We start from the raw sequence: 14,376 nt of genomic DNA, 5'->3' as shown, positions 1-14,376 counted from the left end.
ACAACCCCTTTAAGAAGAGCGCCATCTTTCAAAACACTTTATATAGTTTGTTGAGGCCAACCTGGCCCAAATAAACCAAATGTCCCTTAGTAACCTGTGAGGCCGCTGGATGTGTCACATAGAGGCCACATAGAGCATACCGCACTGTGTTTCCGGGGGGGAGCCGAGACTTCCTGTCTCATACCCAGAACACAGATCAGTCTACAGCAGCGGCGCTCAGCCGCTCAGAGCAAGCCCTGTATTCTATCAATGGATACAAAGCTTCCTCTAAATGGCTGAATCAGAGGTTGTGACATCATCAGCCCGCCAGAAGTCTCGGCTCGCACCCAGAACACGGTGCGCTATGCTGTGTGTGGCCGCAGCTTCGTACAGTTTATACCGCACATCCAGAGGCCTCACAGGTTAGTGAGGGACATAGTTACAGTAGTTTGGCCAGTTAGTGAGGGACATAGTTTGGGCCAGCTTGGCCCAAACAAACTTTTTAAAGTGTTTTTGGAGCTTGGAGTTCCTTTTAAAGTAAGTGGTTGGACTATAGAAGACGTGTCTAACTGGTGGAAGGAGCATAGTCCCTACAAAGGGGCCCAGTCAGGTGGGGGAGGCATTGCACATTCACTGTAAACGTCACACTACCATGGTCAAAGTAACAAACCTCGTCCTTCACACCATTGTTGATTGGTTTTTCACATTTTCCAAGCAGGTCATCATCAAATTTACTATCCTCATCCCAAACCTCCACCTCCAATCTAAACCCTGGACTGAGTTCCAAAACTCCGAGGTCAAACCGTTCGTGCCATTTTGGATTATCGTTGTTCCATATGGTGTGTGTCCGAGCATAACTCGACCCAGCACTTATTTTTACATAGGCATCAGTCTTTGTAGTGTAGTCACCCCAAAGGCCTGAGGCACTTTGTACAGTGACCACCACTTTGGAAAATCCCCTTTTTTCGGAGCAACAGTTTATATTTTGGCCTCCACCAGAAGGACAAACGCAGTTGCACTCTTTACCAGGACTCAGCTGGGAACCCGGTGGGCAAGAGCAGCTCCTATGCAGGGCTTTCTCCAAGATGTACTCGCTGATGGCTTCCTGTAGGCTCTCTCTCTGAGGTCTGTTGGCTTCAACCAGGTGGTGGATGGGCTCCACAGAGTAGGATACGATATCGGGGTCAGTCTTTAAGGTTTCCATCCAGGCCTTGAAAGCGCTGGCATCTGCATTCTTTACATCAAAGGAGAGCTGCTCATATTTGATCTTCCCTCCTCTCACCTAAAATTCACAAAGAAACGTTATTTTGCTTATTGTCAGTAAGACATTCTCGTATATCCCATGTATAAGGGTTTCAAGGCTCTGCCCCCCTGTCGGGGCAATTGTATTAAGTCCATATTGTTGCTTCATTGGTGGAAAATTCGACTATGTTTAGGCAGATTTATGTAGCGTATTCTGTACATATAAATACTGTATATTGTAGTTAATAAAGCTGCATTTTACACTCAAAATGGTAACGTAATGACTCTTAACTGGGGGCGAGTTAATGCAATTTAGTAAGAATGCTATTTGGCCATAAGCAATACAAGAATTAACCTGCCTGGCGGTATCCCCGAGCGTGACTCGGGGTGGGTTTTTCAGGCTGCGATCGGTATCCCCGAGTCACGATCGGGGTAGCTATGCAGAGCCTGCAGCGTGCGCTGGCTTACCTTGTCCTGGATCCAGCGATGTCACCGCGCTGTGTGAGCGAGCGGGGACCTCGCTCGATTCACACAGCGTCCTCCTGTGCCGCCGATCTCCGTTCCCTGCGACGTTACGACGCACGGGAGCGGAGAACGGCGCCTAATTCAAAAAAGTAAACAAACACATTACATACAGTATACTGTAATCTTATAGATTACAGTACTGTATGTAAAAAAAACACACCCCCCTTGTCCCTAGTGGTCTGCCCAGTGCCCTACATGTACTTTTATATAATAAAAACTGTTCTTTCTGCCTGCAAACTGTAGATTGTCCATAGCAACCAAAAGTGTCCCTTTATGTCAAAAATGGTTTTAGATCAGCTAAAACACAGCGATAATAATTTATAATCACTTGCAGAATTGTGCGATAGCGATTTGTGGGGAAATCCGTCATAAAAAAAATAAAAATAATGACAGCGACAATTTTGCAACTGAGAAAATTTCAGTGATTTTGATTTGATTACATTATTGAATAATTTTTATTAGAATTATATTATTATTTGTTATAATTATTTATAATTATTTATTATATTATAATTTATAATTTTGTTTTTAAAAAAATGTCATACTCGGGATGCCTACTAGACTCTTGTTTGGTCAGATTTAAGTGAGTTATTTCTAAAAATTACAGGCCTACAGTATAAAACGCCAAATTTCCTAGCAAATAATTGTACCGCTTTCAGCACCTAAAACCTGAAATAATCATACCGCCAGGGAGGTTAAAGTGGTTGTAAACCATAAAAAAAAAACTGCAAGACAAAAGGCATAATGAGCTAGTATGCATAGCCCTGAAGTTGGAAGAAGTCCCCCGGAGCTGCCTAATACACTACTTTAAAAACCTGTGTAGTGTTTTTTTATTGACATTTTTCTTCCACCAGGTGAATGGGTAAGGGTACGATGTACCCCATACTCATTCACATAGGGTGGGGGGCCGGGATCTGGAGGCCCCCTTATTAAAGGGGGGCTCCCAGATTCCGATAAGCCCCCTGTCCACAGACCCTGACAACCAACGGCCAGGGTTGTCGGGTAGAAGCCCTTGTCTCCATCAACATGGGGACAAGGTGCTTTGGGGTGGGGGGCCACAGTGCGCCCCCCTGCCCCAAAGCACCCCCCCATGTCGAGGGCATTGCGCCTGGTATGGTTCAGGAGGGGGGGGGGCGCTCGACCGTCCCCACCCCCTTTCCTGACCGGCCAGTCTGCGTGCTCGGATAGGGGTCTGGTATTGATTTGGGGGGAACCCCGCGCGTTTTTTCCGGCGTAGGGGGTTCCCCTTGAAATCCATACCAGGCCTAAGGGCCTGGTTTGCTCCTAGAGGGGAAACCCATGCCGGTTTTTTATTTAAAATTTGGCGTGGAGTTCCCCTGTGGGAGGGAGGTGCTTATCTTAGAACAGGTTCACACTGGGGCCACTTCCTGTAAAGTTGCCTCACTGTGAACGGGGATCCGACTTGGAGGCAACTTCCATTGAAATCAATGGGTACAGGTCGCCTAGAAGTCGGATTGAAGTAGCACAGGAACCTTTTCTGAAGTCGTAAAGACTTCAGTAGTATACATTAAGATGGCTCCCATTCACTTCTGTTCATTTTCTCGACCGCACGACTTGGGCGTCTTGAAGTCGGATCCCAGGTCGCCCCAGTGTGAACCGGCTCTTAAGTATTTACTGAGTACTTGTTTATGGTAAATAGCATTTTTCAAAGGGTAACTTGTCTACCTAATTAAGAGTGGTAAATATCTAAACAATTTTAATTTGAGTTTATGCCTGAAACGATCCGAGACCAAGAGGCATTATTTATCGCACATAAGATCAAAGGTGCTAGTAAAAACATCCAATCAGATAGCCCTGTGTAGCACCCTCTAGTGCTAGATGTGTAGATAGTTTTTGTGTGTGTTTAGAGTAGATAAATGTGTGCAGGCTTGGCTGGCAGCCAAGCCTGGCCCGGATTCAAGTAGATTTGCGCCTTTTTTACGGAGGCGCAGGGCAACGTGTTTGCCCTGCGCCCCCGCAAATTTACTGCGCTGCCCTTGATTCACGGAGCAGTAGCTCCGTAAATTGCATGGGCGCGCCGGGGGGCAGAAATCATTTAAATTAGGCGCGCTCCCGCGCCGAGCGTAGAGCGCATGCTCCGTCGGGAAACTTTCCCGACGTGCATTGCGGCAAATGACGTCGCAAGGACGTCATTTGCTTCAAAGTGAACGTGAATGGCGTCCAGCGCCATTCACGATTCACTTACGCAAACTACGTAAATTTCAAATTTCGCGACGCGGGAACGACGGGTATACGTAACATTGGCTGCCCCTGCTAATAGCAGGGGCAGCCTTACGCGAAAACCGCCGTACGGAAACTACGTAAATTGCGTACGCAGGGCTCGCGCAACGTTGTGAATCAGCGTTAGTATGCAATTTGCATACTATACGCTGAGCACAACGGGAACGCCACCTAGCGGCCTTCGCAAGAATGCAGCCTAAGATATGCGGGCATAAGAGCCTTATGCCGTGCATATCTTAGGCTGCAGTCGGCGTAACGAGGTTCCTGAATAAGGAGCATTCGTTACGCCGGGGCAAGTAAGCAATTGCGCTGTGTAACTTATGGTTACACAGGCGCAATTGCTTCTTGAATCCAGGCCCCTGTCTGTATTTTTTTTCAGGGTTGGGCAGAGATCCAGGGAGAGCTGGATGATTTACAATCAGCATCACTGAGACCTCCCCCTATTTCTAAATGTATTGGAACCGTCTAGAAAAATGGGATGGGAAGTGTGGTGGAGCTGCCTGGAGTATTCTGAGGGCCCTAACCAGACCCCCTCAAATACTCTAGGTCAGTCTAGCTGGGGAGGAGCATTCAGAAGAAAGCTGGAGATGGAGTGTTAGGCTGTTGTGGCCTTTGAGGGAGCTCCCCAGTCTGGGGGGGGGGGGGGGGCTGGTGACCTTGGGCCTGGGCTCGGTTATGGACAGGACCTTCTGAAAACCCATAAGTGGGCCAGGAGGCACTGGGGGCAAGAAGAGGACAGTGGGAGAACACTGCTGGGCAAGTCTCCAGGAGGAACAGGCACAGCCAAGAGGGCTGGTGAGTGACACACAGTCAGGAAGACTGGGAGGCACGCCTGAGAGGACTGGGATGGAGCAGTCTGGGATGGGTGCAAAGCCAGTCAGGAGAACAGTGGTGGCATGGACAGTGGAAATGGGCAGCTGCAGACAGGAGGGCTGGCAGGCCCTGAAGAGGCGGTACTGGGAGCAGTAGCCACATATAGGGCAGCTAGCACCAAAACTTCAATTTTTGCTACATAACAGGGACCTGCGCTCCCTGGCTGCAAAGAGCGTTCAACCAGAGCCAGCTGAGATTGTGCCGAGTCTGAAATCTATGCTAGCTGGTCCTGGGAGTGATAGTCTGCAAGCGAGTGTGTGCTGGAGGTAGAAGAGGAGAATATATATATATATACATGAGTGTATATAGTCCCTACAGAGTTTCATTGATCAAATGGGCATTCAATATGTACCCTCCCCCATCCAAGTTAAATTCCCCTAATAAAAAAATAAAAAAAAGTTGCAAAGACTGCTTCTTGTCTCTGAGTGACTGGAAATTTGTGTGCCTGGCTGTGCTGGGTTGGAGATGACCACATACTGTACACCAGTGGCCCTTACGGGGGTAGAGTTCCACCTACATTGAAGTCAATGGGTAGAAGCTGTATATCAAGGAAATGGTTTGATTGCTGACACAGTTCATTATGGAAGCACAGGTCTAGAATGTAGTATACATTTTTTCATGCATGGAAGCTACCTAGGTACATATTATAGATCGGACATAAATGATGGGAGGTGTAGTGTCTTGATGCTTGCTATGACAGAAAAGGACCAAGTATTTTGAAAGGGACTCTGAAGGCTGCTGTTCAATATATTATAGGTGTAGCGCCCTGCTCCCAATGACTGGGGGCGCTATTCTAAATTTAGAGGGCGTCTGAGCCAATAGTGGGCTCAGACTTTGTTGAATTTCATTGAAATTAGCCTCTGTTATGGCTATGGTTGCGCTTGACAAGATTTTCCCCTGTTACCACCTCAGGCCCATGTTGGAACACAAGCGAACCATGGTGTGTTAAGTGACCCTTCTCGGCAGCAGCCCAGTGGGAGTGGTGCCCCGCTGTGCATGCCGGGAAGTGATACTTAAGGGGCAGACGCCGTTTTTCAGGGTCCTTCGCCTCGTGGCCCTCCTGGAGCGAGGCACGTGTGTGATCTCGACCTCAGGACCACGTTGGTCCGAGGCTGCATCTCTATTGAGTAGGCCCAGCCATGCTGGCTGGGGCCTATCATCCTAAAGGGGATCCCAAGCTTTCCATCCAAGTGGGGGAAGCTGCTTAACAAAGGAAACCGGGGGAGGACCTGCCCAGGAGGAGACCAAGCAAGGCAAGCTAATGTCTCGGGATAGGCCTGGTGACCTCGTTATACAGGGATCCACAGCTCTACTTGTCTTACAGTTTGCCGGATCGGCTTAAAGGCTCTTGTAAGGCTGGAAGAGTTGAAGGTTTTGCATCTTGTGTGGACATTGCAATTTCTACAGATTTTTCTCCCCTGGACAACGAACTTAGAAGAAATTGACCTAAGGGGCAAGAAGTATAGATCCAGCCCTAAAAATATGTATCATAAACACATGAAAATATATATATATATACTGTAGATATTGTAAGTATATACCAACTATACTTATTCCTGTTGTACAACTCACCTCCCAACTCTTCTCATTGAACGTTTGATGGAAACTCTCCCCCCTGTTGAGTTTTTGGCTTAGCTCCTTGCAGGCGCTGGCTTTGGCATTTGCTTCACCTTTCCCAATGACAGAAACTGAGGCCTCCATGCTAAGACAATCTTTTAGATCCTCCATGGACATGCCATCCATGGTGGCTTGACAGGTCTTGATGGCGTTGACCTCTTGCACTTTGCCTCCTACATCTGCTTTGGTGATATAATGAGTGCCGTAGATGCTAATTAGACGTCTGTAGTTTGCTTTAGTGTTGGTATTATAAGTCGGTGGCAGAGACTCCAAGGCCCGTTTTAGATCTTTGCTCAGCGGAGAGAGGTCTGAAAGTCGAAAGCTGGTAAAGGGACAAATTTAGAGCTTCAAGAAAAAAAAACACAAACTAATTTTTTCAATCATTTTAACACTTGTATCGGGAGTATCCTGTTGCTTTGTACAGACATAGGCCCAGATTCACAGAGAGAAAGGCGCACATTACGCCGCCGTAGAGCACACACCGTACGGCACGCCAACGTAGCGCGGAGAGGCAAGCATTGCATTCAGCAAGACAGTGCTCCCAACGCGGCGCCAGTGTGGCGTGGGTTTCGAAGGCGCATGCCGGCATAGGTGGAAGTGGGCGTGACCCCATGCAAATGATGGGCCGAGCACCAGACAGGTACGTATCACGAACTGCGCATGCGCCGTGACGTGGACGCATGCACTGCACCCCCTGCGCCTGCTCACAACCACGCCGGCACAACTGCCTAAGCTACACCGGATCACCGCGTACCCCGCGAACATAACGTACGCCCAGCCAGACACACGTCCACCGCACAATACGCCAGCTTGTGTTCCCTAGTGCAGACCTGAGCATGTCTGTTGCTGGGTTGCACCTCATTTATGGGGAATAACTTTACGCCGGACGTACAACTTATGCGCATCTCGCGTAGCATGCGCCGGGCACACGCACATGTCGTGAATCGGCGTATTTTCCTCATTTGCATGTTTGAATGGCTAATCAATGGGAGCAGCACCATGCGCCCAGCCCATATGTGCGCCCACCCTACGCCGGCGTGTGCAAGCTACGTCGGCGGGGTGTAGCCTGTTTTTAGGCGCATGTTGGTTCGTGGGTCTGCCGCACACATACGCGCACATTGGCACTTACGTCGGCTTAATGTGTTATACGTCGGCGTAAGTGCTTTGTGAATCTGGGCCATGGCATTTTGGATGATGCCCACTGAGTTTTTTAAACTCGGCCATACCTGCTTTAATTATCAATAGGTACTGGGGCAGTTGAGTTACAGACTCAATATATTAGTATATTACTATGCTGGTCAAATTACCAAAATCTGTTTTATTGGAAGCAAAATAATTTTGCAGCTGGTAAACAGATCTTTTAAAGTAGTGAGAGCTTTTTATTTAATTATGAAAATATATGTTACATTCAGAGACGTACCTGTAATAGACACAACTCATATGGTGCTTGAGGAAGGTGTATTGGTCTTTGTTGGCCTTACTCTCACCAAACTTTGCTACTTCGGAATGAGAACCAGCCATGACCAGTTTGCCGGACACCCCATGATGGGTGACCTTTAGATCAGCTCCCCAGTCATTCTTCACATCAGATGCAGAATCCTCAGCCAGCGATGCAGAAGATCGGGAGATATCACTGCTGATCTTCCGAGAGCAGGATGTCTGGGGCCTCCAGTCCACCATGGCAAAGGGCAGCTTTTGCCAAGTCTTGTTCATATATGGGTTGAGACAGACAGTGCAGGTGTTGTTCTGTACAGAAAATGTCTGGAGATCCAGCAGGTGAGCCCTGGTCTGCTTCATGGTCACAATATCAAAGCCTTGACCAAGAAGATTGTGCCCGGGGACAACATCGAGTTTATCGCATTCTGGTTTCATGGCAGATTTGCAGGCGTAGGTGAGTGGGGGGTGAGTTTGGCAGTGGGTAGAGGTGGCAAAGCTTAGAAGAACCAAGATGAGCCACATATTCAGTTGCATTGAAAATGAACCCTGCAGAAAACAGATAAAAACAAGACCAACGTTAGAGATTCCCCATTGATATGCTCTTTATCATTTACTATACATAATTATTTTACAGGGTTTTTTTTCTTTTATATTCCCGAATATTCCTTTTAAAAAATCCAACTGGTAATAGGGCTACCGCCCCCTAATGCCGCGCACACACGTTTGGATTTTTTGACAACAAAGTTTGATGGGAGCTTGTTCTCGGAAATTCTCACCGTGTGTAGTCTCCATCGGACATGTGCTGTCGAAATTCCAGACAACAAAAAAATTTGAGAGCTGGTTCTCAAATTTTCCGACAACAAAATCCGTTCTCATAAATTCCGGTCGTGTGTGGACTATTCCGACGCACAAAATTCCACGCATGCTCTGACGGAAGCGCTCGGTCTGGTAAAACTAGCGTTCGTAATGGAGATAGCACATTCGTCACGCTGTAACGGACTGAAAAGCACGAGGCTGAAAAGCGCGAATCGTCTCTCACCAAACTTCTACTAACACGACTGGTATTGAACGTCCCTTTAATAGCGCCGTTGTACGTCTTGTACATCACTGCGTTCTTGGCGATCGGAATTTCCGACAACATTTGTGCGACCGTGTGTATGCAAGACAAGTTTGAGCCAACATTCCGTCGGAATGTCCGAACGTGTGTACACGGCATAACAGTTTCCTTGAGTATATGGAGAAGCATCTCCACAGAGAGAAAACAGGAAGATAGCTTATTGCATTTTTCCAGGCTTCACTCAAATTGGAACTTTGGGAGAATCTCTCCAATGGGGTCACATATATCAATCATAAAAGCTCATCCTCTCTGCTGATTGGATAATTTACTGGCAATTTAAATGGTCTTAGTACGGCTTTCAAGGGGGAACCCCATGCATAGCACCTTGTCCCCACAGCACCTTGTCCCCACAACCACCTGGCCAGGGTTGTCTATAGGAATCGGAAAGCTCACATTAACAATAAAGGGGACACACAGATACCACCCCTAATGTGACTGAGTAAAGGGGAACATAATATCTCTACTCATTCACCAAAAAAGTAAACAGTAAATAAAAACACTAAATTTCACACAATAAATCCTATTTAAAAAAAAAATGTCCTACAATGTAAATCCATCATGATGTAGATTGTTGTAAATCACTTTGATCGACATAAGCCAAAGAAAAAAAATCAGGTAACCCTAACGTGAAGATGGGCACACGCAATATAAGGGAAGAGGCGGAGACAATGGTGACATCATCGTCTAAATATGGTCATGGCCATATTTGGTCAATGTTTGGTCAATGTTATTGCCCAAATTTGGCCATGTGACCATATTTGGGCAATAATGTCAGCCCCCCATCGATGCTCCTTTGCTTATGTGTCTATATAATGAATGTATGATTGCTGAGGATGCAACAGATTCCCTTACCTGATGCGTTCTTAGGAACCGATCATGTTGCCCTTGCCCTCCTGATTACATGGCCATGGACTCCTGTTGGGGAGAGTGCCCACATTCAATCCCCTATCCCTCCTGTTTATTATGTATGCACCACTTCCCCAAACATACTGGCCCGGATTCAAAGAGATTTGCGCTTGTTTTGCGGAGGCGCAGGGCAACGATTTTGCCCTGCGCCCCCGCAAATTTGCTCCGCTGCCCTCGATTCACGGAGCAGTAGCTTTCCGTAAATTGCGAGGGCGCGCCGGCAAAATTGCCCGGCGCTAGAGCACGCAATTTAAATGATCCCGTAGGGGTGGGAATCATTTAAATTAGGTGCGCTCCCGCGCCGAGCGTAGAGGGCATGCTCCGTCGGGAAACTTTCCCGACGTGCATTGCGGCAAATGACGTCGCAAGGACGTCATTTGCTTCCAAGTCAACGTGAGTGGCGTCCAGCGCCATTCACGAATCACTTACGCAAACGACGTGAAATTCAAATTTCGCGATGAGGGAACGACGGGTATACTTTAGCATTGGCTGCCCCTACTATTAGAAGGGGCAGCCTTACGCTAAACACGCCGTACGGAAACGACGTAACTTGCGTACGCAGGGCTCGCGCAACATTGTGAATCGGTGTTAGTATGCAATTTGCATACTATACACTGAGCACAATGGGAGCGCCCCCTAGCGGTCATCGCAAGAATGCAGCCTAAAATATGCGTGGCATAAGAGCCTTATGCCACGCAGATTTTAGGGTTAGGGTTAGGGTAAGGGTAAGGGTTAAATGTGTGCCTAGCCAGTATTTATGTGTGTACTATGTGCTGCTTTTACTAAGGGATGTGCTGGATTTTATTCCCCGTGCAAGAACATTTTTCCTACCGACCCCCAATAAATTGGTTTCAATAGGGGTTCCCTAAGACCTGAAAATTATTTTATGGGTTCCTTTTAGGGTTAAAAAAGGTTTGAGTAAGGGAGAGTGAAGAACTGCCTTGGACCCATAGGCGTGCGCACAGTGTGTGCCAGGTGTGCCCAGGCACACCCCAAATACTCTGTGCAGCACAGATTCCCCCTATTGCCCTGCCCCCCCCCCCCATTTCCCCCACAGTGCTGCCAGCTTTCCTCCTCTCCTCTACCACTGGCTGCTGCGGGCACACACAGGAGGATGGTTTAGGATCAGGGGGGAAAGGGGCCTGTAAATATGTAATTTATCGACCCCTTCCTTTTCTAAATGAACACAGTGATCAGTAGCGTGTGAGCTTTGGGGTGCATACCCTAATGCAATAGGCTGCGCACACCTATGCTTGGACCCTTTGCTTTATCCCTATAAAGACAGTCTCACTTTATAGAAATATAGGGGCAGATTCAGATAGAATTTACGTTGGCGTATCAATAGATACGCCGCGTAAGTTCTATGTTGCACCGGCGTATCTTCTTTCTGTATTCAGAAAGAAGATACGCCAGAATTTTACTAAGATGCGGCCGACGTAAGTATCTTACACCGTCGTATCTTAGTTACATATTTACGCTGGCCGCTAGGTGGCGCTTCCGTAGATTTACGTGAGGAATATGCAAATTAGGTAGATACGCCGATTCAGAAACGTACTTATGCCCGGCGCATTTTTTTACGTCGTTTACGTTCGGCTTTTTCCGGCGTATTGTTACCCCTGCTATATGAGGTGTACGCAATGTTAAGTATGGACGTCGGGCCAGCGTCGAATTTTCCGTCGATTACGTCGTTTGTGTAATTCGTTCGCGAATAGGGCTGTGCGTAAGTCACGTTCGTGTCGAAAGCATTGACGATTTGCGGCGTATTTTGGAGCATGCGCACTGGGATACGTTCACGGACGGCGCATGCGCCGTTCGTTAAAAACGGAAAAAACATGATTACTTTGCACAGAACACGCCCCCGACAAGCCTATTTTAAATTAGGCGGGCTTACGCCGGACCAGATACACTTCGCCGCCGTAACTTAGGGCGCAGAAGTCCATTTGAAAAGGACCCTGCGAGTCTGTCTTCCCTTATGTGTCGTGTCTATTTGTGAGAATATAGAGATGTATTCATGATAATAACAAGACAATCATTTCTGTAATTATATCTGCAAAAACAATACAATTAAAAGATGACATACAATAAAAATCTAAATATACTCCAATAGAAATGAAACCCCCACAAAACACCATAAGAGTGACTGCTGACCTCAAAACATAAGAAATTGAAGAAGAATGGGCCTCCAATAGCGAGGGACACAAAGTAGTGTCGCCACGTTTTCGTTAAGTCAAACCCGAACACTTTAACGGCGCACATGAATTTTTTTTATAGTATTTCTAATCATATGAAGTTAATAACAAGAGTTCCCCTTTACATCAGAGTCCACAGAGTTCCCCTTTTACTGTAATGGGAGACTCTGCAGACCAGGGGCATTGCTAGGTGGCAAAAAGACCAGGGGGTTCAGCCCGAAGTCACCACCAGGGGGGGGGTCCGGGGGGGTCATGGCGCATTTTTTTGGCTGGGCGGTGGGGTTGTGTGGCGGAGGGTAAGCTCACTTTCTGCCTGGCTTACCAGTGCCCATCAATGACCACTAAACTCACCTACCTGACACACTTACCTACCTGACCTCACCTACCTGACATACATACACTCACCTCACCTACCTGACACACTGACCTACCTGACATACATACACTCACCTCACCTACCTGACACACTGACCTACCTGACCTCACCTACCTGACACACATACACTGACCTCACCTACCTGACATACATGGACCTACTTGACATACACTGACCTCACCTACCTGACATACATAGACCTACCTGACATACACTGACCTCACCTTCCTGACTTACATGGACCTACCTGACATACACTGACCTCACCTTCCTGACATACATGGACCTACCTGACATACACTGACCTCACCTGCCTAATATACATAGACCTCACCTACCTGACATACACTCACCTCACCTACCTGACATACATAGACCTACCTGACATAAACTGACTTCACCTACCTGACATACATACACTGACCTCATCTACCTGACATACATGGACCTACCTGACATACACTGACCTCATCTACCTGACATACATGGACCTACCTGACATAAACTGACTTCACCTACCTGACATACATACACTGACCTCATCTACCTGACATACATGGACCTACCTGACATACACTGACTTCACCTACCTGACATACACTGACCTCACCTACCTGACATACACTGACTTCACCGACCTGACATACACTGACCTCACCTACCTGACATACACTGACCTCACCTACCCGACATACACTGACCTCACCTACCTCACCTACCTGACATACACTGACCTCACCTACCTGACATACACTGACCTCACCTACCCGACATACACTGACCTCACCTACCTGACATACATGGACCTACCTGACATACACTGACATACACTGACCTCACCTACCTGACATACATAGACCTACCTGACATACACTGACATACACTGACCTTACCTACCTGACATACATAGACCTACCTGACATACACTGACCTCACCTACCTGACATACATAGACCTACCTGACATACACTGACCTCACCTACCTGACATACATGTGCAAGTGTACTGATCGTCGGTGCCATCTTGTGCCTCTCACCCCGGCAGCGCGCCCATCATGTGTCACGGTAGGCAGGCAGCCAGCCAGAAAGGAGGAGAGAAGATCCGCCCGCCCAAGCCGGGATCTTACAGTGATGTGGCTCGTAATTGTCGCCTTTTGGAGCCTGCGGCACCTATGATGGACGTCACACGTCCCGCGGTCCCGGCATTGGACCTGTGGGACGTCCATCATAGGCGCCGCAGGCTCCAGAAGGCGGGACTTGTAATATCACTCGGCCACACTCTACGCCATTCCTAATAATAGCGGTCCCTGTTCTGCCACGGCTGACGGCGCTCGGGGCTGACAATTGGATGCTGCATTCCTGACACTCTGGATTTTCAGGGACCCATTTGGGGCTCCAGCCCCCCTAGCCACACCCTCCCGACGCCCCTGGGGCAGACTCTGACGTAAGGGAGAACGCCTTTAACATAAGGAATGCTCTGGGAACCCTGATTTAGGGGGAACACTGAGAACTCTGATGTATGGAGAGGACTCTGACGTAAGGGGTAAACACTGTGGCCTCTCTAAAGTCCAGTCTATATAATGTGTCCGGGTTTCAGGCAGTCTGAAACCCGAACGCATGATTGCAAAACCCGAAATGTCCAGGTGAATCCTGGACAGGTGGCAACCCTAATATGAAGGGCAATAAATTGGTTGGCTGCCAGTAATCAGAATTAAAGTACAGTTTCCTAGATGACCCTAATCTGTCTCTATGTAATTTGCCAGCATTGCCTGTCCTTTCTCTACAACAGTCTCCAATACACTATGGTGGCTCTGTGCTCCCTTTTATGGGGGGGGGGGGGACTGGTACATAACAGAACCCCCATTATTGGCCCGT

At 47.8% G+C, this 14,376-nt stretch overlaps 1 protein-coding gene across 1 annotated transcript; it reads right to left on the bottom strand.

Annotated features, from left to right (window-relative positions):
* Window positions 1–8,190, bottom strand: LOC120944335 (perforin-1-like). Its single transcript, XM_040358387.1, has 3 exons — window positions 7,898–8,190; window positions 6,433–6,799; window positions 1–1,261 (listed from the first exon to the last, which is right to left on the bottom strand). The coding sequence occupies exons 1-3, from the start codon at window positions 8,188–8,190 to the stop codon at window positions 545–547; spliced, it is 1,377 nt and encodes a 458-aa protein (XP_040214321.1). The 3' UTR covers window positions 1–544.
* Between the last annotated feature and the right edge of the window lie 6,186 nt (window positions 8,191–14,376).

This window comes from Rana temporaria, chromosome 6, assembly GCF_905171775.1.
Source record: "Rana temporaria chromosome 6, aRanTem1.1, whole genome shotgun sequence".
NCBI lineage: Eukaryota > Metazoa > Chordata > Amphibia > Anura > Ranidae > Rana > Rana temporaria.
Note: the sequence above shows the minus strand (reverse complement) of the source record. Positions and strands in the feature narration are given on the sequence as shown.

Coding starts and splice junctions, on each gene's coding strand:
- LOC120944335 (XM_040358387.1), bottom strand. CDS start 8,190: ATGAACAAGACTTGGCAAAAGCTGCCCTTTGCCATGGTGGACTGGAGG. Junction 6,800..7,897: donor ATGAGTTGTGTCTATTACAG/GTACGTCTCTGA, acceptor TCCCTTTACCAG/CTTTCGACTTTCAGACCTCT. Junction 1,262..6,432: donor TCAATGAGAAGAGTTGGGAG/GTGAGTTGTACA, acceptor TGTGAATTTTAG/GTGAGAGGAGGGAAGATCAA.